This window comes from Salvelinus alpinus, chromosome 26 (assembly GCF_045679555.1).
Source record: "Salvelinus alpinus chromosome 26, SLU_Salpinus.1, whole genome shotgun sequence".
Taxonomy (NCBI): domain Eukaryota; kingdom Metazoa; phylum Chordata; class Actinopteri; order Salmoniformes; family Salmonidae; genus Salvelinus; species Salvelinus alpinus.
In genome coordinates, this window is record NC_092111.1 from 31,165,771 (window position 1) to 31,190,592 (window position 24,822).

General features: G+C 41.1%; 1 protein-coding gene across 10 annotated transcripts; it reads right to left on the minus strand.

Annotated features, from left to right (window-relative positions):
• Nucleotides 1-17: 17 nt before the first annotated feature.
• Nucleotides 18-24,687, minus strand: ago2 (argonaute RISC catalytic component 2). Of its 10 annotated transcripts, none has more exons than XM_071368759.1 (20): nucleotides 24,201-24,687; nucleotides 22,687-22,729; nucleotides 21,479-21,679; nucleotides 21,233-21,353; nucleotides 19,445-19,626; nucleotides 18,952-19,088; nucleotides 18,488-18,622; nucleotides 18,146-18,233; nucleotides 17,749-17,896; nucleotides 16,953-17,072; nucleotides 16,213-16,335; nucleotides 15,009-15,142; nucleotides 14,596-14,780; nucleotides 13,359-13,518; nucleotides 12,938-13,028; nucleotides 12,331-12,537; nucleotides 11,812-11,946; nucleotides 11,603-11,704; nucleotides 9,730-9,929; nucleotides 18-9,535 (listed from the first exon to the last, which is right to left on the minus strand). In XM_071368759.1, exons 1-20 carry the CDS (start codon nucleotides 24,223-24,225, stop codon nucleotides 9,427-9,429), a joined length of 2,646 nt encoding a protein of 881 aa, XP_071224860.1. In that variant the 5' UTR covers nucleotides 24,226-24,687; the 3' UTR covers nucleotides 18-9,426. The 10 variants fall into 10 exon arrangements, with proteins under 10 accessions (XP_071224860.1, XP_071224859.1, XP_071224858.1 ...); XM_071368758.1 differs by having other exon boundaries at nucleotides 15,009-15,145; XM_071368757.1 differs by having other exon boundaries at nucleotides 12,343-12,537; nucleotides 18,470-18,622.
• Between the last annotated feature and the right edge of the window lie 135 nt (nucleotides 24,688-24,822).

Below are 24,822 nucleotides of genomic sequence, written 5' to 3' on the forward strand. Positions count from 1 at the left end.
GACAACAAACGTTTGAAGAAACTTGATATTTTTTATGAATTAATGCAATTTACAGTCAAGCCAGAGTTAACTATATTAAGTGAAACGTATTCACATTTTCTATCAGGGTTTTACAGCATCTCTCGTGTTTGTAATCATAATTGTTAACAAAAAAGTAATAGAAATCAAAACTGACACTTTACGACAACAACTATAACAAGGAGGAGCTGCTTAGCAGTGGATCGAACAAATAAACCAGCACCAAAAAGACCTTTCCATGATAGATATGACAGCAAATTCAGTTTTGGCATGTGGTAATAGAGTAAACTCTATAAAATCTAAATGACACGCCAGGGAGGTTTGAGTTCACTGTACTGTGCAGGACTGCCTTTGCAAAGAGTATTTGGTCACTTTGCTCCTCAATGGCGTACATTGACATTTAAAGAAAAACAATCCTTGACGGGTTAAAACAGAAATGGTATGTCCTGGATAGTGTTTACTGTGAAAAGTCAAGACATAAGGAAATGTAGGGCTTTTCAAAAATATTTAATTGATAATTCAAGGATGATTGTCATAAAAAAAAGAAGCGTAACAGAAATTAAAATCAGGTGACTGCATCTCCAGGACACTTACATTCATAGGAGGTAGATATGTGGCAATGGCGCATGCATGACATGGTTTCTCAAGGTGTGGATTCTAGTGCATAATTTTGTACTTTTAAGGCCAAATATACTAGAAGGTACCCCATTTGAAGTTCTAAGGCTATCTTAAGACAAAGGTGTGGGAGAATAAGATGGGGAGGACAAACAGTTGCAGATACAGCCCTTTCATGGCAATACCGGAGTCAACGGTCACGTTGAACAGTATGGAGTCGCCATAGTTTTGTTGATGGAAAATGACATGAATTCCTCAGTGACTGAAACCAATTTTTTGGGTTCTTTGGACACTCACAGCATCCTAACAAGCAAAACATGGAAAGTATGTGGCTACAATTTAGAATGATGATTAATGTATTTAAGAAAAGTGCATACATGACAATCTCACACAACCATTTATTTTGGCTTCAGGTTCAGAAAATACCATTTAAATGTTTGACAGTGAACTGGTTTTGCATGGCATATGCACAGCCTTGTGACAATCAAACCTCCTAGAGGGGATATTTACATTTTATTGGACAATATGAAGACAAAAAAAAAATGAGAAAAGTCAATGCAGCATTTGTCAGGCTTATGAGGTACTTTGTGAATATATATAGATATATCTTTACCTTTTTAGAAAAGCTCTTCAGTCATATTATTCATATTGATAGCATAAAATACCTTGTGTTTTATTAATTTTTCTGTCTGCCCAGCCTTAAGCGGGCATTTTTTTTAACTGCTTTGAAAGTGCAAAACACAAACACTGATCATTCTATGCAGCGTCTTCACTCAAGGCTGCAGGATAATGTGTAAATTATTTTATGTGGCGCTGTAAATCAAATATGGGTGAGCAACTCAAATAGGATAGGTGGAAAATAAATCTCTAAAAAAGGCACACAACACCATAAAAACAGGGGATGTTTTCAGATCAGATGACAATGACAGAGAATTTCATTTCCATACCTTTTTTGTACCTTTCCATTGGGCTATCAGATTATCTTAAGTGACTGAAATATGCCAGTAGGCTACATCTGTATATCATGTCACAATGTACAAAACATTGAGGAAAGTGTAGTTCAAATGTATTCACTTCGTAAAATGTAGCATGCAAAAATACATATATTAGCCTCATCTAAAACATTACAAATGTGGATAATTAATAGTTTGATAGTTATTTTCCTTTTTCTGGGTGTAAGAACAGATTAAAACTGGTAAAGGGCAACAACAACAAAAATGAAATAAAATCACTTAAAGATGCAGATTGTGTCAGACCCTTAGAAAGCTTTAACTGTGGACCATTTGTTTGCTAAGCTACAAGTACATTCCATTTATCAGACATCCTTGTCATCTCTTAAAGGCTGAATGAAAGACGCCACCGAGTCGGAGGCCTGCTGTAGTCGACTCTAGATCACAAGGCAGGGTTCATGTAGCTCACTAGGTGAGACTTGCATTACACCTAGTCAAGCAAATCACAACCTTAGCTTGGACTTCAGTAGTTATTGCTCTGCATACATCATCCCATTGACAAGTCTCTCTCCATCTGCAGCCCATTATTTATATTTAATACTACCAAAAACTTATAGCAGGAATAGTAAGTGATTAGATGGACGAATAAATAGCCATTCGATTGGCACGTCAATATATCATCCAGTCATGACTACAGCTTATATTGCTACGCGAACAACTGCCAACTCAGTTTCTGCTAGCTAAGCGTTCATTGGTTATTTTTGTTATCACTATATTTATATATATATATATATATATATTTTAAAAAAAGAGGACTCACATGCATTTATGATAACACTGAGACTTGAACTACAATTACAAAATTTGGTCCTTTGAACTTTGTTTTAGTATGTAAAGTTAATCTGTAATATATTTTTGGGATGTAAAATAATGTCTATCTAATACACAGTATTGGCTTATGTTGTTTGGTCACTACAATTGATTTTTGTCTTCGTCATAAATTAGGGATAAACACTAGCACCCGAGACCGTTTTGAGGTAGTTTACTAAGTTGGTATATAAAAAGCCAAGTCATTCTGAAGCCCTCAATTCTTTCAGAAGGATATAACATATCCATGTTAAATGCACATATATGGCATTAGTTTGGTGAAGCGCTATGAAGGCTCTGTTCTCTTTTTAAATAGGATCGCATCACTGTGGATCATAGGGGGTCAAGCTTGGCATGACGACAATCCTGGCCTAATGCTTGGAATCAGCTCAACCAAAGAATACTATAAAACAATCGTGCCGTTTAGTCAAGGGGGAGAGAAGACAGATATGGGACACTCATCATAGCAGGACATGTTAGAGATCATAAGTATCTTAAGAACTTCGACATTTGCAGACATTCCAAGAAAGGTGTCAACACAAAATGAAATGTTGGATTAGTTGCCTGAGACAGCACTAGTCATTTTCCATAAAACTATCTAGTGTGTACTGTAGTGGAATATCAGAACCAAGACGAGCATAAGCCAAAAACCACACAACACCTCACACAAAGGAAAAAAATATAAAACGGACCGATGGTTGCACCAGTGTGACACTATGTAGCAAAAATGTTTTAATTTTTATAGAAGTCTAAAAGTTCCCGTGATACATTTGAAAGCTAACTAAGAAATCATAATTATTAAATTATAACATTTTGCTTTCTGATGAACAAGATGTATGAGACTATACTCAGTTTCTTACTCATGTCTATTCAATGTGATGACTGAAGGGGAATTAATTATTTGACAATATGTGATGTTAGCCTATGCTAAGGAACTTAGGAAAACAAAGACTTAAGTTTGGCTCCTGAAAGTGGGATAAAGTCAATCAGTTTAAGGTTTGTGGACTGAAGCTAATGAGCATGCATAAAAATAAAAAAAAGTTATGGATACAAGCATATATTACAGGTGGATACAACTTAATATTACAAATACACTGGCCTTAGGTACATTCATTGTTACATGTGAGTTAAGAAAATAAGTTACTCTACTAAACAGGGATGTTATTTCAAATGTAGACCGTCAAGGGAAGATGGGTAAAGGAGAGCGGCCTTTCTGTACACACATCCGATTTTATATTTTTTTGTTTGCCCACAGTATAAAATAGTTTGAACACAGATAGCACCCGCTTTGTAATTTACGTTGTTTGCTTTCACTTTCCTCTGTAATACAGGAGCCATTACCTTAGCTGGATAAGATAGAAAAGCCAGCCTATACTACTCTCAGCCCATCTAGACAATGTTCTGCCCAAATCAAAGCTATACAAGCGAAAACTACTACAGGGTAAAGCTAAGCAATGGAGAAGCTAAACCATCTCAAATACCTTTGAAAATGTCATGCAAACACACTCCAACGACTCAAATAAGCACGATAAAGATAAATATTGGATCTATTGTCATTTTATGTATAAGACAAGATTATTATTATTCATAACCTTTAGTTATTGATATTTGTTTTCGACAAATACTCAGACAGTACAAAATCAGGTGGCAAATGCTCAACATCGATTTAATCAAAAATATTGATAATACAAAGACCATCTGATAGGACTTGTAGTCTCAGCCTTATATGAAGAGCACCTTTTCCTGCAAGGGCTTGGGACTACAATGTAAAGTTCCAATTATCTATTAACATGATATGCCTTCTAATACAAGAAAACACCCCCATCAACATACTTGTTATTCACTGTCTTTCCCCCAGAAAAGCGCCTGAGCCCACGATGCAATAATTACTAACTAATTACTAACTAGTCTGTGCATGATTTTAATGTTATTTTGTACAAGACCAAATACACATACCATTTACGGATGATGGCAACTGTCTCTCACTTGCGTACATTCCTGATTTGACTGACAAAGACTAATCGTTTTATAAACTGGGTAGTTCCAGCCCTGAATGCTGATTGGCTGATAGCCGCGGTATATCAGACCATGGGTATGCCAACAATTTATTTTTACTGCTCTAATTACATTGGTTTTAAATGTAACCTTTAACTAGGCAAGTCAGTTAAGAACAAATTCTTATTTACAATGACGGCCTACCAGGGAACAGCGGGTTAAACTGCCTTGTTCAAGGGCAGAAGACAGATTTTTACCTTGTCAGCTCGGGGATTCGATCCAGCAACCTTTCGGTTACTGGCTAAAAAGCTCTAACCACTAGGCTACCTGCCGCCCCTTGGTCACCAGTTTATAATAGCAATAAGGCACCTCGGGGGTTTGTGGTATATGGCCAATATACCTTGGCTAAGAAGTGTCTCCAGGCAGTGCCGCAATGCGTTGTGCCTAAGAACAGCCCGTAGCTGTGGTTTATTGGCCATATACCACACCCCCCCGTGCTTTATTGCTTAAATATAGCTAGGTGTTCTCTGATCAAAAAAGGTGTGCAGTCAACTCCTACATACGGATATGCTACTAATTCTGCCACATTCTTTGATGCCTCCGACTTCTCTAATTCTGGCGACCACAACGACGCAGGTAATACACATTTAACCACCAACTTGCTGGACCCTTTTTCCACACACACTACTTTGGCATCAGACTATAGCTACACAACCAGTAAGATATACAATCAGACTGTTCCAACTACCAGACGTCTACCCATCATCCTAATACATGGTAAGATAAATGTCAGTTTCGACTATTGTTTTGCATATGGTTTTTCCTCATAACTTTTTCATGGCCATAGAAATACAAAAGCTCAAAACTAATAGAATAAATTATGAATAGCACCCTCTTCTGGGAGGAGATTCAATCACAACCCAGTGGCAGTTATTTATCTGACGAAGACGTTAAAAAGGCATTATTTTCAGTGAATCCCCACTGTATGCTGGCTGGGAGAAACCCTCTCGACAAACAGGCCTAGGTGTAACCATCTGAATGTCTGGCTTAGTGCACGTGTGCCATCACTAGCACAGAGGCTGCTGCCTATATACACAGACTTGAAATCACTGGCCACTTTAATAATGTTTACATATATTGCATTACTCATCTCATATGTATATACTGTATTTTAGTCTATGCCGCTGACATTGCTCGTCTGTACATGTATACATTCTTAATCCCATTCCTTACTTAGATGTGTGTGTATTGGGTATATGTTGGGAAATGGTTAGATATTACTGCACTGTTGGAGCTAGGAACAAGCATTTCGCTACAACATCTGCTAAACACGTGTATGTGACCAATACAATTTGATGTGTGTGTGTAATCTGGGACTAGTTGTCAATGCAATGACTTGGTATGGTCTCAGACAAACTAGCCTGGTATTGAGACTCATGATACATCATATAACCCAGCTGATCTGGTCTCATTTTCTCTCAGACAATAAACTAGTGACTAGACTACAGCTCCAAAATGGTTTTTATTTTAGTGCAAAATAACATTATTAAATGTTTTGGATATTGTCAGGAAAAGCAATGCTGTACAGGTCTGGTATAATCCAAGGTGCTGTGTATAAATAAGTAACTTAAAACACAAATAAGCAGTAACATGACCACATCTCCCAAGAAACAAGTTTAGGATGAACAAAAGGTGAGGCAGACTTCAGTTAGGGAAAACGGATGAAAAACGGTAGTATGAAAAGTTTCACTTTAGCCATATTGAAAGGAGAATGTTCACAATTCAATGGACAAGCCAACATGCTGTTTTGACCAGTGCACCCTACAACAAGTCATGCTTGATCAGTTTCCACAGCAACAACTCATGTTATCAATCATGTCTACTTGAACTGTATTAACTAAAACCTGCCATCTGTTGGGTTGACTGTAGCAAACATGAATCAAATGTGTGACAATGAGGGGAGCTAAGACGATGCATTCCAAAAACAACAATATTTCATTCAATCACTGCATTCAATGAACCCAATTAAAGCAACATGGGAGATGCCTTTCTATGTACCCCATGTGTATCTATGGGAGCAGAGTATGTTGCATATTCAAAAGTATTAAGCAAATAGCTTAAAAGAAAGATGTCAATGAACAATACTAATCATCAAATTGTGGGTGAGCAGCTAAATTGTTATTAGCCTTGGCTTTACCAACATGTTGCTTACAACGCAGTCTGTTAGGCAACACCATCTATCTCCAAAGATATGCAATGAGGTGCTAAAAATGAATGCATTGGCGCATAAAACAATTAAAATAAAAAGCTCGTTACGATCAAATAATTTGTTCTCAAACCACTTTGTTTGTTTGTTTTGGAAACATCTTGAACAAGCTTTAAGATATCACACAAGAACTATGAAACTATGATTACAGAACGCAGGTCCACTGACTGTCATTCATGACAAAGGTTTAAACACATGACAACGTAAGATTTAAACGATGCCTATCAGATATATCCTGTGTAATTATGAAGAAATGACCAACAGTGTGACGTTACCATAACACTTGAACAGGTAACAAGAGGTAGAACACACAGCCATTTCAACACAATTGCACATAATGTATGTCCGGGTTTCCTGCTTGGCTTGACCAATCAATGTAATTTATGTTCACTATTATCAAAAATGTATCAATTTACAAATCGCGAGACCAGCAAAGAAAAGAAAAAACAAGTAAATCTCAAGTACTTGATTTTTAAGAACGCTCCACAGTCAGTCGGACTTCGGATTACTTTGAAGGTAATGAGAAATGAATGTCATTAAGGTAGAGAAAAATAATAATAAAGGTATTCAAAACCACTTCAGCGTCTATTACCATACTTATGGCAAGTGAAGAGCATCTTGGACAAGTCCATTGAGATTTAAGGTGACATTCGTGAAAGAGAAAGTCGAGCACCTGGAATTAAAAATGGTCTCTTGTGCTTCAGTTTCTTTAGGACATGAATTTTGTATAAAATGTGTAATCTTGTTTGGCTAAGAAGAGTGATGTGTTCTACAAAGTATATACCGATTTTTTGTACTATCAAATATACAATACAAATGACGACAACACAACCCCCCATACCATTACAAAGGTCTAGGGAAGAAGCACTACAAACGTTATTAAAACGCACCAAGCAACAAAAAACTACCCTACAAATGTCCTAAATTCATATTTGGGAAAGGTCACTGCTAAAATCTCTTGGTTAAAAACAATGCATAGTTAGAAAAGAGCGAGATAAAAGCCAGCCAATCTAGGCTATATGAAAAACCCCTGCTAAAATGTCATTACTAAGGAGAACAGAAAAGGGAATAAAAAAACATTTTGGAAGGCATTACAATTTCTGCATGCAAGCTCTGCATAAAATTTATTTTTATTTTTTTATTCTTTATAACTACATACCGGACAATCGTTTTGAAAAATTCCTTCTATTATCATCATCATTTTAGCATTCTCTTCTAAAAGCGTATTCAAAATATACCCTACATCCCACGAGGCTATGATACAAAGCCCACAATTAAACTACTTGCAAAAAAATTAAAATAAAATACCTTTGCTTGACTAGTGGAATAGCATAATTGCTCCCTTTTTTACAGAGGAATAACAAAGAGAAAATATCTAGCAGTCTCTGGAACATTTGTCCCCCAATAGAACCCCACCTCATCTTCAGTCCAGTCCCTACACGTGTGGCACTGACATCACAGGCTTCACTCTACTATACCGATTCATACATCAACGACTGTACTACAAGATGACAGCATTACAACTACCCCCCCCTCCCCCCCAGTAGGGAGAAAACCATTTCGCTGCCATAAAACCATAAAGAAAACTAGATAGGGTTAACATATCCAAATGCCTAAATCGAACGTGTAAGTCATCTATGTACAAATTCATAAAATAATAGATTACATGAAAGGGGGACACTAAAAGGAGACAACAGATTTCATTTCAAGAGACTTGACCCCCCCCAATGTAGATGTCTTCACATGTAATGTGGCTCAGAGAACACAAAAGGTGTCTGTTGGGAACCAGTCCCATTCTATTAGTAAATCTATTCGCTGGCCACACTGGCCATAGATTGACAAAACAACCCAGTCCAAGTAAAAGGCAAGACAGCAAAAATTGCTGTCGTTACAATTTCATATTATTAATTTGTATAAGTCTTGATAAAAAATAAGTGTTAACAGTTTCAAAGTCTAATGAAAATCTAATACAAAAATTACTTGCTTAGCGGTCATCAGATGCAGCATAAAAACATGTTGGTCACCAGTGTTGGAGGACAAATACTCTGAGGCTGGTACTGTATCCAAGCCTGTTAAATTCATAGTACATACAAATGAAAAGACAACATGTTAAGTACTTGTGTACTTAAGTCCTGGTCAGTGCACTTTGCTTTGATTGGCTGATAAATAAAGGTTGTGAAGAGTAAGAATGATTATAAACCTATCGGACCGTTCTCGTCTTTGATATCCCCACCTCCTTTCAACCCTGGGGACCCCGCCAGAAAACTGTATAGTGTCTAAACATCAAAGTGTGATGATACTGCCCCTTAGTTTGATACAAGTATTTCCAACTGTCAGTGTAAAGAAAAGTAATACAAATGTATCTCCCCCCACATTTACAAATACAAACAAATGTACAACATGTAAAATAAAGGAGTCCACTCCACCACAACCCATTTCTGAGTAATCATTTTACATAGTACTACCTTAGAATGACCAGGGTTAGGCCAGGAAGGGGGGGAGAAAGCGGTTTTGTTTGCATGTTTGAAAATAATTGTGGACATTTTGGAAAAGAAACCCTCCCTAATTTGTTTGGTATCATTCCCCCTTACTGGCGGGGAGAGACAAGACGACAAACCCACTTAACGCCCACACCTGATACAGTAAGGGGGTTAGGTGGGAGGAGAGAAGGCTTCTTCCCTGTTGGGTCTCTCACCAATGTCCGCCCCTGGTGCTTCAGGCGAAGTACATAGTGCGCAGTGTGTCCTGGTGGATCTGAACTGCCTTGGCCAAAGCCTGCTGGTCACGCCCATTGCTCTGTCCCGACGTGTGACTGCCCTCCGCACTAGAATGATCACAATGGGAAGAGTTTGAATTATTCAGTCCAAATTCTTTATTTAAATAATAATTCTTCCTTCATCACTTCCTCGTAATCACTAACCTGTCACAGTTTGAATGGTACAGCGATATGATGGAAATAAGAGGTATTTTAAATAGGTTATCAGAACAGGGCCATGGTCAACAGACATGGTCTCTTACCTGTCATGCTCCTTATCCACCAGGTGGTAACGGGCACGGAATGCCACCAGGTGGGCGTAGTAGGCTGGTGCTGGGATGGACACAGAGCGGGTGCAGCGCACATAGGTGTGGCACAGCTGGTAGGTTAGCACCTGCAGCTCGTCCGAGGTGAAATGGTTGTCGTCCCACAGCACGTGGTAATGGGATGGTCGGCTGGTCCCCTGGGGAAAGGTATTACCATTATTAAATCATGTTTAGTGGTAATGCATGTCATTTAGCTCTACTACAACCAAAGTATAACAGCCTATAAATGTTAAACATCCAAATTATAAAAACATTTAGAGCAGTGAAACTACATCTAGGTCTCAGAAGCACATAAACTCAGCAAAAAAAGAAACATCCTCTCACTGTCAACTGTGTTAATTTTCAGCAAACTTAACATGTGTAAATATTTGTGTGAACATAAGATTCAACAACTCAGACAAACTGAACAAGTTCCACAGACATGTGACTAACAGAAATTGAATAATGTGTCCCTGAACAAAGGGGGGGTCAAAAAAAAAGTAAGTCAGTATCTGGTGTGGCCACCATCTGCATTAAGTACTGCAGTGCATCTCCTCCTGGCACCAGATTTGCCAGTTCTTGCTGTGAGATGTTACCCCACTCTTCCACCAAGGCACCTGCAAGTTCCCGGACATTTCTGGGGGGAATGGCCCTAGCCCTCACCCTTCAATCCAACAGGTCCCAGACGTGCTCAATGGGATTGAGATCCGGGCTCTTTGCTGGCCAAGGCAGAACACTGAGGATGTCTTCCCTGTAATGCACAGCGTTGAGACTGCCTGCAATGACAAGCTCAGTCCGATGATGCTGTGACACACCGCCCCAGACCATGACAGAACCTCATCCTCCAAATAAATCCTGCTCCAAAGTACAGGCCTCGGTGTAACGCTCATGCCTTCAACGATAAATGTGAATCCAACCATCACCCCTGGTGAGATCAAACCGCGACTCGTCGGTGAAGAGCCCTTTTTGCCAGGCCTGTCTGGTCCAGCTACGGTGGGTTTGTGCCCATAGGCGACATTGTTGCCGGTGATGTCTGGTGAGGACCTGCCTTACAACAGGCCTACAAGACCTCAGTCCAGCCTCTCTCAGCCTATTGCGGACAGTCTGAGCACTGATGGCGGGATTGTGCGTTCCTGGTGTAACTCGGGCAGTTGTTGCCATCCTGTACCTGTCCCGCAGGATGTATCGATCCTGTGCAGGTGTTGTTACACGTGGTCTGCCACTGCGAGGACGATCAGCTGTTCGTACTGTGTCCCTGTAGTGCTGTCTTAGGCGTCTCACAGTACGGACATTGCAATTTATTGCCCTGGCCACATCTGCAGTCCTCATGCCTCCTTGCAGCATGCCTAAGGCACGTTCACGCAGATGAACAGGTACCCTGGGCATCTTTCTTTTGGTGTTTTCCAGAGTCAGTAGAAAGGCCTCTTTAGTGTCCTAAGTTTTCATAACTGTGACATTAATTGCCTAACGTCTGTAAGCTGTTAGTGTCTTAACGACCGTTCCACAGGTGCATGTTCATTAATTGTTTATGGTTCATTGAACAAGCATGGGAAACAGTGTTTAAACCCTTTACAATGAAGATCTGTGAAGTAATTTGGATTTTTACAAATTATCTCTGAAAGACAATGTCCTGAAAAAGGGATGTTCCTTTTTTTGCTGAGTTTAGTATTTGTAAAGCTGGAGGTAGCCTCTCTTACAGAATAGTCCCTTCTCCACTTCCTAGCTCTACAGTGTCCTGGGTTGTGTCTGAAATTGTACCCTATTCCCTATGGGCCCTGGTCAAAAGTAGTGCACTATAAAGGGAATAGGCAGCCATTTGGCTGGTCCTTACCTGAATGCCAGCGTGGCTACACAGGTAGAAGTCAAACTCCGATGGGTGAGTGATTTTGGTGTCCACTGTGGTGCCTGCAGGGATGTTGCCACTCTTACCAACCTGAACAAAACACATTAGGAATCATATAATATCACGATGTAGGCATTTCATATAAGTTTTTTTTACAGTAATAACAGTGGTCAGTATGAATTGGAGAGATGTCGAACCCTCTCGTTTCTGTCCATGCAGAACAGTCGAGTGTGGTGTCTCTTCTGCACCACCACGAAGGTGATACCGGGCTGGTAGTCTTTCTCCAGTTTGATGCAGGCCTCACGGATCGCCAGTAACTCATGTTGGAGCACCTGGATAAACCCCAAAACGACAGCTACAGTTTAAAAACAGTAACTCCCACACGTCACAATACATACATTTACAAATCAGGGGGGAAAAAATTAAAGATTGGGCAATTCAGAATTGGAACGGTTACTAATAGAAACAAAAACTGGAAAAAAAACAAAAAAACATTTTAACTTTCTTTTTGATTAAAAAGTTTTAAAAATCTGAAATACCTGATTTGATCTCAGTAAAACAAAGACTAGGCATTCAGAATTGAATTGGAACGGTAACCAATAGAAACAGAAACCAAAAGAAAAACAAATAAATAGCAGAAAATCCTTTACTCACGACCAGTACAGTACAATTACAGATCATGCAATTGAATTGAAATCCTATTTCCTCAAGTCTACCTCAAGTCTAACCTGGTTGAACTGGCCCTCAGATATGCCGTCGCGGTAGTAGATGATCCGGGTGGGCTTGAAGCGGGTGGACTTGTAGAACTGGATGAGCAGCTCTCTGACCATTGTGGCCAGGTCCTGGATGATGTCCTGGCGATGCTGCTGCACCCGCACCGTGGCACAGTAGCGGCTGGGGTGGGCGTCCATGCTCCCTACCACCTAGAAAAGAGGAACAGGGATATGATCAGGACAATATACACGGCAGGATTTTCACTAGGGGGATAGGTCAGATGGAGTCATGTAGGGATTCATCAGGAGGAAGCACATCCCAGAAAAAGCACAGAGCACACTTAAGATCATTTATTTTTTGGCTGTTTTGAAAGTCAGGTCAAAGCTGGTCAGTGAGCAAGGTGGAGTGGAAGGCTATTGATTCCCTCAGTTCTCTCCATTTCAGATGTTGGACATAGTAAAGGACACCGCTGTAGACTATTGCACCCCTACTCCCTAGCAGAAACATGGTTCTGTGGGTAAAATAAACTACTGTAGACTATTGAGATGCACCCCTACAGTCCCTGGTAGGTGACAAGGCCCTGTGGAGCATCTGCTCTGTCTGACTTACTGCAGCGATGGAGGGTTTCTTCCCGTCTCCAGCAGGAGGGTGAGTGACATCAGCACCCAGGAAGATGACTGGCTGCTGGAACACCAGGGGCCTGGGAAGAACAGACACCCATAAGATTAACCAGAGCCATCATCACAGAGGAGAAGACGTGTGAACAGGAGAATGGACATATACATGGATGGCTGGATGAGACTGACTTGACGTTTCACTTATAGCATGTGAATGTATAGGTGAATGAGTAGACTGATATCTTGGAATAAGCCACAAAAGCTATTATGGAAGAATGTAAGTCTTACAGATGTCATGGATAAACGCATACTGGTTTATACATTTTAACCGAATGCAGAGTACAATACTGTTAGACATTAACAGTAAACCAGCAAGTATTCATAGCCATGATAATGAGAGGTTCTGCACTGACCTGCCCTGTGGGAGGAGGATGTTGTTGACCCCGCCCAGCTTGACGTTGATCTTCAGGCAGAGGTTAGAGAGGGTCTGGGGAGTGGTTTTCTGAACATTCTTTACCTGGACACACTGGGTGGCCATGCCCAGCACCGTGTCACCAACACGCTTCACCTCAGCTAGCCCACAGAGAAACAGGGGAGGGAGGGAGAAACGCTATGTCAGCACAACAGGAGAGATATACAGCTAGTTTGTGCGTTGCAATGAATTCTGAATTAGTTAATGAATGCACTAATTTAAGTTGCTTTGGATAAGAGTGTCCGCTAAATGACTAAAATGTCAAAGGTAGAAACATCATGTGAAATTTGCTTTCATACAGTTGAACATATAATCCACTAAATATTCCAGAACAGCATATAAGAGCACAGCACTAACTGAACCAATAGGATTTAGAGGCAGAGTTATAAACAGTGACATTCATTGACTTAGGAACATATACTGAACAAAAATATAAAATGCAAAATGTAAAGTTTTGGTCCCATGTCTCATGAGCTGAAATGATCCCAGACATTTCCCTTACGCACAAAAATCTTATTTCTCTAAAATTTTGACCACAACTATTTTTACATCTCTGTTAATGATAATTTCTCCTTTGCCTAGATAATCCATCCACCTGACAGGTGTGGTATATCAAGGTGATTAGACATGATCATTACACAGGTGCAGCTTGTGCTGGGGACAATAAAGGCCACTAAAATGTGCAGGTGTGTCACATAACAATGCCACAGATGCCTCAAGTTGAGGGAGCGTGCCATTGGCATGCTGACTGCAGGAATGTCCACCTGAGCTGTTGCCAGAGAATTTAATGTTTATTTCTCTACCATAAGCCACCTCCAACGTCGTTTTTGAGATTTTGGCAGTACGTCCAACTGGCCTCACAACCGCAGACCACGTGTATGGCGCCGTGTGGGCGAGCGGTTTGCTGATGTCAACGTTGTGAACAAAGTGCCCCATGGTGGTGGTGGGGTTATGATACGGGCAGGCATAAGCTACAGACAATGAACAGAATTGCATTTTATCGATTTGACTGTTTTTTTTTAAGGTATCTGTGACCAACATGTGCAAATCTGTATTCCCAGTCATGTGAAATCCATAGATAATTAATTTATTTCAATTGACTGATTTCCTCATATGAACTGTAACATGAAAATTGTTGCGTTTATATTTTTGTTCAGTATAGTTTCCATTTTCCTCACCATAGACGGGCGTCTTCCCAGGCAGGATGACCACCACCAGCTGCAGGCCCTGGTAGGTGTACTTCAGGTGTTTGAACATGGGCTCCACGCTGTCCGCCCCCTGAGCGTACTTACAGAAACAGGGTTGGCCCTGGATGGGCATCCCCGCGTCGCGAGAGATCTTACGCAGCTGGTCTGTGAACGCCCTGAGAGAAACACAGGTTAGAAGGTACAAAAACACAATACAAGTGTCCTCAAACTCTTTATTGGATTCCAAAAATATTGTGTAGATTGAAATCATAAGCGGGCTAACAGAATAAATAGTTTTAGAAATTGGAAAATAGTTTAACTTAAAAAAAACATCCCAATTATAAACATCCCCCCTGCGATGGTTATTGAGGCTCCTAAGGGCTCCTGGCAGCTGCAGTTCTTACTTGAGCAGGAGTTCAGTACACTGTCTCTGTGGGGCGAAGCAGGCGATGGCCCACACCTTGATCTCTATGCCAGTGTGGAACTGCTTGTTCCTCATGTCCCACACTCCCTGGATGGGAGTTGCTATTGCTTTATTCTGCTTGAGTAAAAGGAAGACGAGATAAGGGTCAGAGACAAATAGTTGTCTGAATGGGACAAATTAAGCCAGGGGTAAACTACATGAGTCAAAATCCTAACATCGCTGAGCCTCGCATTAAACAACTGGCTTTCCTGTAGTTTTTGTTGCCAACATAGTGGTGCGATACTAAGCGATGTGGCACAGACTGAGGTCACCCTGCAAGACTTCACTTGGTCGGTGAGGATTTGATACCACGCTGTCTCGCCAAAACAATGTGATTAGATTAAACGTAGCTCCAACGTGCTGTGGCTCAAAGCAGCCTCAAACATTCACACTTGCCATACAGAGTTGAAATGTCTAGTCATCATTTGAAATTAATAACATTGCTTGTGCACTTCCGAGCTGTAACTGACACTTTGGCTTTGGTTAAAGGCAAGTACAGACGCATACTAGTGGTAGTCATCGCTCCTGCGCGAGAGTCTACACATTCTGAGTGACGCAAAACAACATCACCTCACTAGCGAGCCCTCATTGGCTATTGCTGACCACCGTTCTCAACTTGCCGTTGCACATCTCACACTACAAGAGCGTTGCAGATTTTGTGCAGATAAAATTAAACATGTTTGAAAATATGGGGACGTCTGGGACTGCTCAAAGGCGAGATCAGTAGCCCACAGATTACGTCTCTGAGCCGCTCACATTAAACCTGCGTCGGTGACGGCTGCACACCCCGAGTAGCAACGACATGGTCGCTGGGACAGCTAAAAATCAGGGCCAAAATTGGGTTGTGTACACCGGGCTTAAATGGGATGTTTCACATTAGAAGGCTGATTCAAAATACAAGTGACATAACTTTGTTGGAGTGTTCTAAGTTTCCCTTTCCATAAGATACGTAAAGAACTGTTGTTCATCAGTGCCGTTTTTATAATGTCAGGTTTTTGCCTTAGCACTACACACCTGATTAAAAGCTTGGTGATGAGTTGATCATTTGAGTCAGTTATACAATAACGTGCACCCCTTTGGGTCCCCAGGACCAGGATTAAGAAACACTGAATAAAATCAACCCATCTTAAATCAGAGAAACCTACCCGCCCTCCGTAGAGGATGGATGGGGCCTGGAGGACTCTGCCGTTCACCTCGGTCATCTCATCCCTCACCATCACCCCAAACTCACGCACGTAAGGATCATTGTTAAAGTTGGCACTTCTCATCTGAAAAGAGAGCAACGGTTTAGTGGTAATAATTCAGAGAGTTTATATACAGTTGTGGAGAAAGTACTCTAAAAGCCTAAAAGTATTTGGTTTTAAATATACTTAAGTATCAAAAGTAAATGGAATTGCTAAAATGCACAATTTTCATTTTAAAATGTATTGGTGGATAGCTAGGGGCACACCAACACTCAGACATAATTTACAAACGAAGCATGTGTTTAGTGAGTCCTCCAGATCAGAGGCAGTAAATGACCAGGGATTTTCTCTTGATAAGTGTGTAAATTGGACCATTTTCCTGTCAAAGTGTAAGAAGTACTTTTGGGTGTCAGGGAAAGTGTATGGAGTATTTTCTTTAGGAATGTAGTGAAGTAAAAGTACGCAAAAATATAATAAATAATGAAGTGCTTTTACTGAGGTACTTTACACCACTCTTTATATACACACACACTAGGACTTTGGAAAGACAGCCTGAACGAAAACAGTCAGGCCATCAATAGTTAAATAACAGCAGTTCAGAGTCATTGTACATCCTAATAGATCATTTCAAGTTCATAAAAGCAGCTGTCAAGACCCTCTGTGCTTGAGTTCACTCTCCCAAGTCAATTAAGTCTCTTTACCAGTTTGCTTATCTCTTCCTGACGGTCTGGTGCCGATCGGGCTGTGGCACGGATCATAGTGGACGTTTGATTGTCGGTCAGCTTCTTGATGCACCGCTGGCCAGCCACTATGTTACAGACCTAGACACATACATTACAACACGGCTTTATTACTACCCCCAGGGACACATCACGAAGGCTTCAGCCAGAGAATAGTCTTGCATATGGAGATTGTCAATTGGTTTTGCTAATCCTCAGTCCTCTCCTTGCCTCCTTTTGAAAAAGTCCAAGGGTAATAAAGGAGAGGAAACAAATGCGCTTGTATGAAATGAGACTCCTCCACTCACACGTCAGGCAAATCACATTTATAAATGTGTAAAGTGCTTAAAAACCTATTTGTGCAATGCATTTTCTAGATAAAAGGATGAGTAGCATATCATGTTTAAATGTGTGCATGTCTTTTCTCCTTGGAAAAAACAGCTGATTCAAAGGAAGTGTGGCAGGTTTTAAAACACTTCTGCGCTACCTGACACGATGATGTCCCGTGTGGCTCGGTTGGTAGAGCATGGCGCTTGCAACGCCAGGGTTGTGGGTTCGATTCTCACGGGGGACCAATACGAAAATGTACGCACTCACTACTGTAAGTTGCTCTGGATAAGAGGGTCTGCTAAATTACTAAAACATACTCTTGTGCATCGTCTGTCGAAGTAATGGTAAAGTGGAGTTTCTGTAATACCGCCCGGGTCCTCATTCTTTGTAACAATTTAAACCCAGCAGTAAACCATCAACAAGTTGTGAGGGGGGACTGCAGACTGACCTCGAGGGGGAGGTAGGTGTGTTTCTGCTCCTGTCCAACCTGTAGACAGGGGAGGTGGGGGTAGCGCAGTATGAGTTTGTACTTGTCTTTGAAGTACTGCGCTACTGTGCATTCTATGGTCTGGCCATTCTCCTGCTGCAGTGGAAACCTGAGGTAAAACAGATGAGCGAACCAAAAAGAAAAAAGTTTAAATGGATTTTCAAAGAAATCCAAGACCAAGTGGGGATTTCTGTTTAACTTGATTGGGATCTGCTCCTAACCTGTGCATGAATTATATGTTAAACATGTTAATATTAGGTTTGTTTCTATCACATCCCTAAAAAAACAGTCATGTTTACATCACAGGAAACTAAAGGAATTGAGGCTGTTGTGAATATTTTAGGGTGTTCTTTCTTACGTCTGGTGACTGGCTGGTCTTCTCGTCACATTACATACTCTGTACTTCCTTTTCATCTGACCACAGTGAGTGATCTCAACCTTCAGACCTGAGAATCACAACAAGACAATGGTCAGATTCACATATTCCGTGGACAACGGTTTCTTATTTTATCACATTCTAATCTGATTTCAAGTCAGATTAAGATTTTAAGTCAATACACAAAGATACACGCATCATAGCAACATTTATATGTGTTATAGTACAGAATTTTTGTATATAAGTATTTTCAAATATTTCCACTCAGACAGACAAAACAACCAACCCAATGCAACTATTGATTACCTGGTAATGAATGATTACCTTTGATTTCCTTGGTAAACTTTACTCGCTGGGAGTCGGTTAAGGGTTTCTGTTGTTCTTCGATACTTTTGAAATCCAAAACCTCACACATGAACTCAATCACAGGCTGGGCCTTGTAGAAGGCGGTGGCCGACACTGCAAAACACCAAGCACAGCACAGATTCAGACCTATCCTCCTTCCAGATACATACTGTAACTTACCATTATGGTAGGTTGCACTTGTTTTAGCAGTGGGTTTACACTTTTAGGACCAATGGCATCACCACAAAAGTGCAAGCTCCACACAAATCAGCACTTTAGGAAGAGCTTAATCAATGCCACTTATTTACTGACTGAAACCTACCATGGAATGAGATTCCCAGTACTATCCTCCTTCCAGTCACACAGAGACATACTCTAGTCTGACACTTTGGTTGTGTTCCAAATGGTACATTCCTTACAGCCATTTGCAGAGTGAAACCTACCGTCAATGTTTAGCATCATCTTCCACAGGGAAGGCCTAACCGATTGGTGGAACCCAAACCAGACCTCCCTGCCCCCGCCTAGGGGGTTGGAGCATCCCTCTGAAGGGGTGAAGAAAGAACGTCCGACGGGGGTGTACCTGTTGGAAGAGGGTGGGAGGAAAATTTGATTAATATCTCAACTGAAATTGGCTTTACAAATAGACAAGGAGAGAGGAATTTGCATAACCCACAGGGACAAATATACTAGAAGTGAATGGGGATTGTAACGCTTTGGTGTGTACAAAGAAAACAGCGATTTGTGGCCATGTTTGAAGGAAAGATTGAAGAAATGTCTTGGGATAGATGGGCATATTAGGTGTGTGGACCCATTTACTGGTTTGATTGAGTCCATTTGCACGAGAACAGTTGTTTGATAACCATGTATGTGCTGTAACTAAATACCACCATTAAATACCAAAAATATACTGATTGTTTTAAAGGGGAAAACACTGACCTCATAGAGGGCAAATGTCTCATGACCACGTCCAGGGCCTGGATGGTCTCAAAGGGGATGTTTGGCAGTCGTCCAGACAGGGCTTCTTGAAGAGCTTGCAGACTGACGCAGGACACCCACTTTATGGCCACTTTGAAGTTCCGGTCTTTCCCCTCGCCTGGGATGGTCACCTCCAGCTCCACCTGTTTGGGGACACAGGTGTTTTGGTGTGTTTAAAATAGGCTGTATCAGAAAATTCTACAGGAGAATGTTAGGCCATCCATCTGTGAGCTGAAGTGCAGCTGGGTCATGCAGCAATACAAAATCATCCAACACACAATCATCTCAACATGAAAATGATTCAAAAGCAACAAATTTGAAGTTTTGGAATGGCCTAGTCAAAGTCCAGACCAAATCCCAATTGAGATGTGGCATAACTTGAAACGAGCATTTCATGCTTGAAAACCCACGAATGTTGCGGAGTTAAAGCAGTTCTGCATACAAGAGCGGACCAAAATCCCTCCACAGTGATGTGAGAGACTGATCAATAACTACAGTAAGCATTTGGTTGGAGTCAATGCAGCAAAAAGGTGACAACCAGTTATTGAGTGTAAGGGGGCCAGTACTTTTTTTACACAGGGGCATTGCGTGTTGCATAACTTTATGAAATAAACATGTAATTGTGTTATTTGTTCACTTAGATTCCATTTATCTGATATTAGGTTTCAGTTGAAGATCTGATAACATTCAGTATCAAAAATATGCAAATATAGAGAACATCGGGAAGGGGGCAAATACTTTGACGTTACTGTATACCCCAAGACATGTGTGATAAGTAGTCTATACACAAGTTGAAAACCAATATTATGGATGTAATTTACACCTGTTTATTTAGTTACACCACCAAGTTCACGAAAATGGTTTGCTTCTACAGACACAAGTCACGTGGCCGTGGCTTGCTATATAAAGCCAGCAAACAGGCATCCTTTTACTGTCTGATTTAACGTCAGAATGGGCAAATCGAGTGACCTAAGCGACTGAGCGTGGTATGATCATTGGTACCAGGTGCGCCAGTTCAGGTCGCAGAAGCTGGCCGGCCCCCTTTTCACGCACGATAGTGTCTGGAGTTTACGGAGGATGGTGCGACAAACAAAAAACATCCAGTCAGCAGCAGTCCTGTGGGCGCAAACAGCTAACTGATGAGAGGTTGAAGAAAGGCAAGAATCATACAGACGGGCCACAAACAGACAAATAACGGCGCCGTACAACAGTGGTGTGCAGAGCAGCATCTCAAAGCACACAACTCGTTGGTCCTTGTCACAGATGGGCTATTGCAGCAGACAACCACACCGGGTTCCACTCCTATCAGTTAAAAACAAGGAGACGTGGCTCCAGTTGGCACGCGATATCCAACACTGGACAATTGAGGAGTGAATAAACATCGCCTGATCCGATGAATCCCGATTCCTGTTACGTTATGCTGATGGCAGAGTAAGGATTTGGCATAAGCAGCATGAGTCCATGGCCCCATCCTGCCTGGTGTCAATGGTATAGGCTGGTGGTGTAATGGTGTGGGGAATGGTTTCCAGGCACACGCTAGGTTCCTTGATACCAATAGAGCAACGGTTCCATGCCCCGAAAAATTTGTGCTGTTCTGGGGGCAAAAGGGGTTCTGACACGGTACTAGATAGGTGTACCTAATAAACTGGCACTGAGTGTACATAATATCACATTGCGTGTAATCACGGCTGTCCCAAAATATCGGTGCCTTCACATAACAGACACCTCTGGTCAGACGGGGAGACTTACTTTTTCCCTGCCTATAGGTAAGGGCATGGCTGTGTAGAGATTCTTCCTCCCGTCATACACTGGCTTTCGATCCCCAAAGATCTGCGTTTTAAAGTGCTGTACCATGTGCTCCACAATTTCACTGAGAACACAAATGGAGCGTGTTAGACTTTATCAATACAGTACAAAACGTCATCAACTAGATAATAGCCTACTAGTTATTTTGCTCAGGTAAAAGCATGTAAACCAATTAAAACGGCTCCATACCGGTTGACCCTTCTGGGGCATTTCTCTGGCTTGATGTCAATGTCGTAGTGGTAGACCTCCAGTTTGGGGATCTCCATCTCAAAGAAGTTGGCCTGCAGTTTGATTGTCCTGCCCATGGTGCCAAAGTCTGGCCGCGAGGGGGGTTTGAACACATACTCTGGCACTGGGGGAGATGGGGGATCTGGATCAGAGGGGTCAGGGGTAGGAAGCAAACAAGAAACAAGTTAATAACTGCACATACAAAACAAGTTGTTTAGCCTGGTCCCAGAACTTTGAGAAGTTTTACCAACTCCTATGTTCATGGCTATGAGTTGGAAAGACAACACAAACAGACCTGGGACCAGGCTATACTGGTGTAACTCACAAGATTGTTCTTTCACACTTGAACGTGAAATATTATTTTCTAGAATGTGAATAGTTGTATGGATGCTCAATACATTTTGCTGCCATGCTTGAACTATTTGGTTGGTGAGCCCTGGCCGAGTTTGACTGTTCGTTCAGCGAACAGGCATCTTTGGTCTGGGGCCTTGAGGTCATGGAGGAACATGTCTGAACATACTCCCTTTTGACATCTTATCTCTGTTCTCCAGCTCTTTGAATCCCCATAACTCCCTTTTGACTTTAACAATGCACACTAGCTAGCCATACAGTACAAAACTGTCATGTCCAATAAGTCACTCTGAAGAGAACAAGTGGAATGTCCTTGTGAGTCTTAACACATGATTAAGACATTGTTAACGTGGCAGGGGAAAATACCAGGAAAGTTTATCAGAAAAATGCAGTCTTTCCTTGAGCTGACTTTTCCCGGTGGTTATTTGTTTTCTCAGTTAGCTAAGCCTCTATGAAGAGTGAACTATTATAGGATTTCTCCACATTTCAAATCAGAATGTCTGAATATCTGCCGTAATATTCAGTAGAAGAGGGTATTTCAGGGGTCTGATATTCAGGACATATTGTAAGATGCAAATATAACATATAACATGACTAGTGCTTCAGTGCAGTCCACTGTTCTTTCTGGCTGGTAAACACTTTTTCATCCAATTGATTCCTACAATTATACTTGCCGTATTTGCATGGCAGAATCAAGACATTTAAATTACAGCAGTCCGGGGGACAGGAGAAAACAAAATGTATACTATAGGGTATAGTAGGCTGGTGGTACAAACATAGTGCTAGACTTAGACTGGTGTGAAAGAAGCTTACCAGAGCCAATTGACCCAGAGGAGTGAGGTGGTTCAAGCATCTCAGCAGCTAGAGAAGAAGAAAACAGTGGTCAATTGACATGTCCCACAATGAGTCAAATGAAGCTGAATGGACCAAAATGTTTGTAATATTCTTAGATATTACTCCTTTTGAACATGCCCAAAGGAAACCTTGTCACGTCATTCTTCACGTACATTTTTATTTCCCATACTTTATTCCTGCATAGTTAGCTAACTATTTCTAAATGCCATGCCCTCTTATCAGCCTTAGAACAGGGTCATGTAGCTACAACTTCTGGGCGATTTTTCTGCTCCCTTATCAACTAGCCCACACTAGCAATCTGGAAGTCTGATAGTGACAAGTTTCAAGAAGATGAGTGGTTTAGGAGTGGTCATTCTCAATAAGTGGAGGGTAGGACATAATCAACAGAAAAAGAGTTAGTCCACAAGCATATCAGTGGTGCAACCTTATTTTCTAGCAAATCTTAAATTCACCCAAACGTGCTCCACTTTGAAAAACCTAGGAGGAATGAACAATTCTATGCTACTACTAGGATAATCTATTAGCTAGTTACCCTAATTTACTAAAGTAACTACTAGTCACAACGCATGACTTTCTAAACCTAAACACCAGGCCATGTTACCACTTGCAAACTAAAACAGCATGATAGGAGAGGATGATATTTTCTTTGTTTGGCCTTTACATTATGGCAATTTGTTAGAACTAAAACAATCGGGGCACCATTACCAATTTCAACTCACTAACAATAACTTAGCAAAGGATGCATAACTAAATTATCGATGTTTGCTCAATTCATAGCAAGTTGACTGGTCCCCATAATAGTAACGTTAACTAGTTAACCAAGAGGATAGAGAATTACTTTTTTTCAAACAGCCTCGAAAATATAACTAGCAAGTCACACAACAAGCAATGGCTAAAACGTAGCTAAATAGTGCTAGCTATCTAGCATGTAATCCAAGTCAGCTAACTAGCTAAATTGTGTTAGCTAGCCAGCATGCAAACCAGCTAGCTAACATTTGAAAAGGCTAACAAGCCGCCGTTGGCTAAGGGAAGATGACTAACCTAGCTAGCTAGCTAACAATTTGTTCATCTGAGCTGGCTAACGTTAGCTAGCAAGATGGCTACCTAAGACCAACTATTTGATGGTCAAATTCTTTCTAGAACTTGTTTAATGCAATTGTTCGCTAATTTGCCCAAATGAATCTTACTTTAGGATTGGACTTGAACAACAAGTTAATCGACTTCCAGCTATCATTAGCCAGGTCAACAGGCATAACTAAAAGCTACAGTAACAACAGGCCGGGAAAACGGTGGCAATGACTGCTAACAAGATCTAGGTAGTTAGGACGAAATGTTATTCCGAAATTATATTGAGGTTGGCGAACAATGTTACAAAATGAAAACAAACCATCATGCAAATGATTGAAGATACCCCAACGACATACAAATCAGCACGCTTATAGTTAGCCGTCTTGCTAACTAGCAATGCACAATTTACCTCCAGCAGCTCCACTGGAATACATTTTGTAGTTTTTCAGAGTGCACCGTGGTCGTACGGATACTCCACTTTTCTCCGGTCAAACGTCGCCAAAATACATACGTGAATGGGTACTATATATAAAACAATGCGGGTGGCTCGGTTAGGAAGTGGAAGGATTTAGCCAAGAACTAAAGTACAACACCTCGAGAGCTCTATCATCCTCTGCACGGCCCCATCCCCCTAAATACAAACCGGAGCAATGCCGAGAGGACCTAGTAATGGGTATGTGTGATGTCACACGCACAGCCCGCAATTATCCCCGCGCGCTCTTTCCTTGGCCGTCTTTATTTTACAACTTGTCGAAATCCAGGGGAAGATGGATCAACCAAAATGCATTAAATGTATTTAATTCAAGCCATGTTAACACCGTGCGACAACAAATTAGTTGTAACGTTACCAACCAAATGTAAATGTCTGTTTACTCAATTTGACCACTGGCGAATGCCATTCACAGGAAGAAGAAACAGCTGTCATTTCCGGGGTATGTTGTATTTGAAAAAAAAGATCACTGATAAACCAATCTCGTGCATTATACAAAAGACCTGCAAACTACCATGAAGATCCACAGTCACCGAATGGC